The sequence below is a fragment of the Sorghum bicolor genome, chromosome 8, assembly GCF_000003195.3.
Source record: "Sorghum bicolor cultivar BTx623 chromosome 8, Sorghum_bicolor_NCBIv3, whole genome shotgun sequence".
Classification (NCBI taxonomy): Eukaryota; Viridiplantae; Streptophyta; class Magnoliopsida; order Poales; family Poaceae; genus Sorghum; species Sorghum bicolor.
Window position 1 is genome coordinate 13,671,730 of NC_012877.2, and position 1,413 is coordinate 13,673,142.

Consider the following 1,413-nt stretch of genomic DNA (forward strand, 5'->3'; position numbering starts at 1 on the left):
CCCAGTTCGTCGCCTCTGTCCTGAAGAAGAGGATAGGGTGGAGAGAGAAAGAGTTGGAGGAAAATAAGTTAGGGTTTTGGTTTACCCTGACTATATATACAAGGCCTGGGTGAATCGGCCCCGTCCATCGTGATGGACGGCCATGATTGATTGGACCTATCAGGCCGGCCCATAAAGGGCAAATTTGGCCCGACTAGCCCATTTGGGATGAGCAACGCATATCATTTATTATTTACGCAAAATAGTGGCCCGAAGCCCACTATAATATAAAATACACGGCCCGAAGTCCGTGGATTATATGCGGCCCGAAGTCCGCCATATTTATTTATTTATTATTATTATTGTCATTATTTATTTTTTGCAACTATTTATTGCATATATTTACTTTATTGCAATACTTTATATTTAATTGCAAAGTAATCCTAAGGATTACACCTGAGAAAATTATATAGTCCTGAAGACTATATTAAGTCGTAATCTTGAAGATTACGCACCGACATCTACTAATCCTGCGCATTAATTGCGCAGGCATGTCGGACATCGCAAAGAGGGATTTCGAGATGCTCGCCGTGGATGGCAGCAACTACCTCACTTGGGCGACCGACATCGAGATCAGACTCGATGGCATGGGCCTCGATCATACCATTGTCCAGCCTGAAGCTGGCAAGGATGAGCGCACAAAGCAGGATAAGGCAAAGGCATTGCATTACCTGCGGCACCACCTTCATCCTGACTTGAAGTGCGAGTACATGACAGAGAAGGACCCGCTAGTCTTGTGGCAGTCCCTGAAGGACCGCTTCAGCCAGCAGCTGACCATTGTGCTCCCCAGAGCACAACAAGACTGGATCAACCTACGCTTCCAAGACTTCAAGTCTGTGGCAGCGTATAACTCCGCCTTGCACAGGATTGTGACCAAACTGCGTCTATGTGGCTAGAAGATCACTGACGCTGATATGATCGAGAAGACCTTGTCCACCTTCCACCCCGGCAACATTGTACTTCAACAGCAGTATAGAAACTCAAGGTACACCAAGTACTCTGAGTTGAGTGAAGTACTATCTGTTGCCGAACAACAGAATGAGGTTCTCATGAACAATCTTTCTGCCCGGCCTACTGGTTCCATAGCTGTGCCTGAAGCACATGCTAATGTTGCTGAGAGTTCTCGCAACCGCAAGAGGGGCCGTGGAAAGGGAAGATGGAAGGGGAAGAAGGGTGCCATGTTCAAGGTCAAAGGAAAGGGAAAGCCCAAGAGTAGGTTCGACCCCAAGAAGGAAAGAGGTGACCACAGTGGGGAAGAGCAAGGCGATTGCTATAGATGTGGAGCAAAGGGGCATTGGTCCCGTAATTGCCGCACCCCCAAACACCTCGTTGACCTTTACCAGCAGAGCAAAAACAAGAATAAAGGTCAGCATG

The 1,413-nt window shown here is 47.4% G+C and overlaps 1 protein-coding gene across 1 annotated transcript; it reads left to right on the top strand.

Moving 5' to 3' along the window:
* Positions 531–935, top strand: LOC110437514. The gene has a single exon (XM_021465985.1). The coding sequence runs from the start codon at positions 531–533 to the stop codon at positions 933–935; it is 405 nt and encodes a 134-aa protein (XP_021321660.1).

Excerpts from the sequence above, each read along its gene's own strand:
- LOC110437514 (XM_021465985.1), top strand. The coding sequence starts at position 531 with ATGTCGGACATCGCAAAGAGGGATTTCGAGATGCTCGCCGTGGATGGC.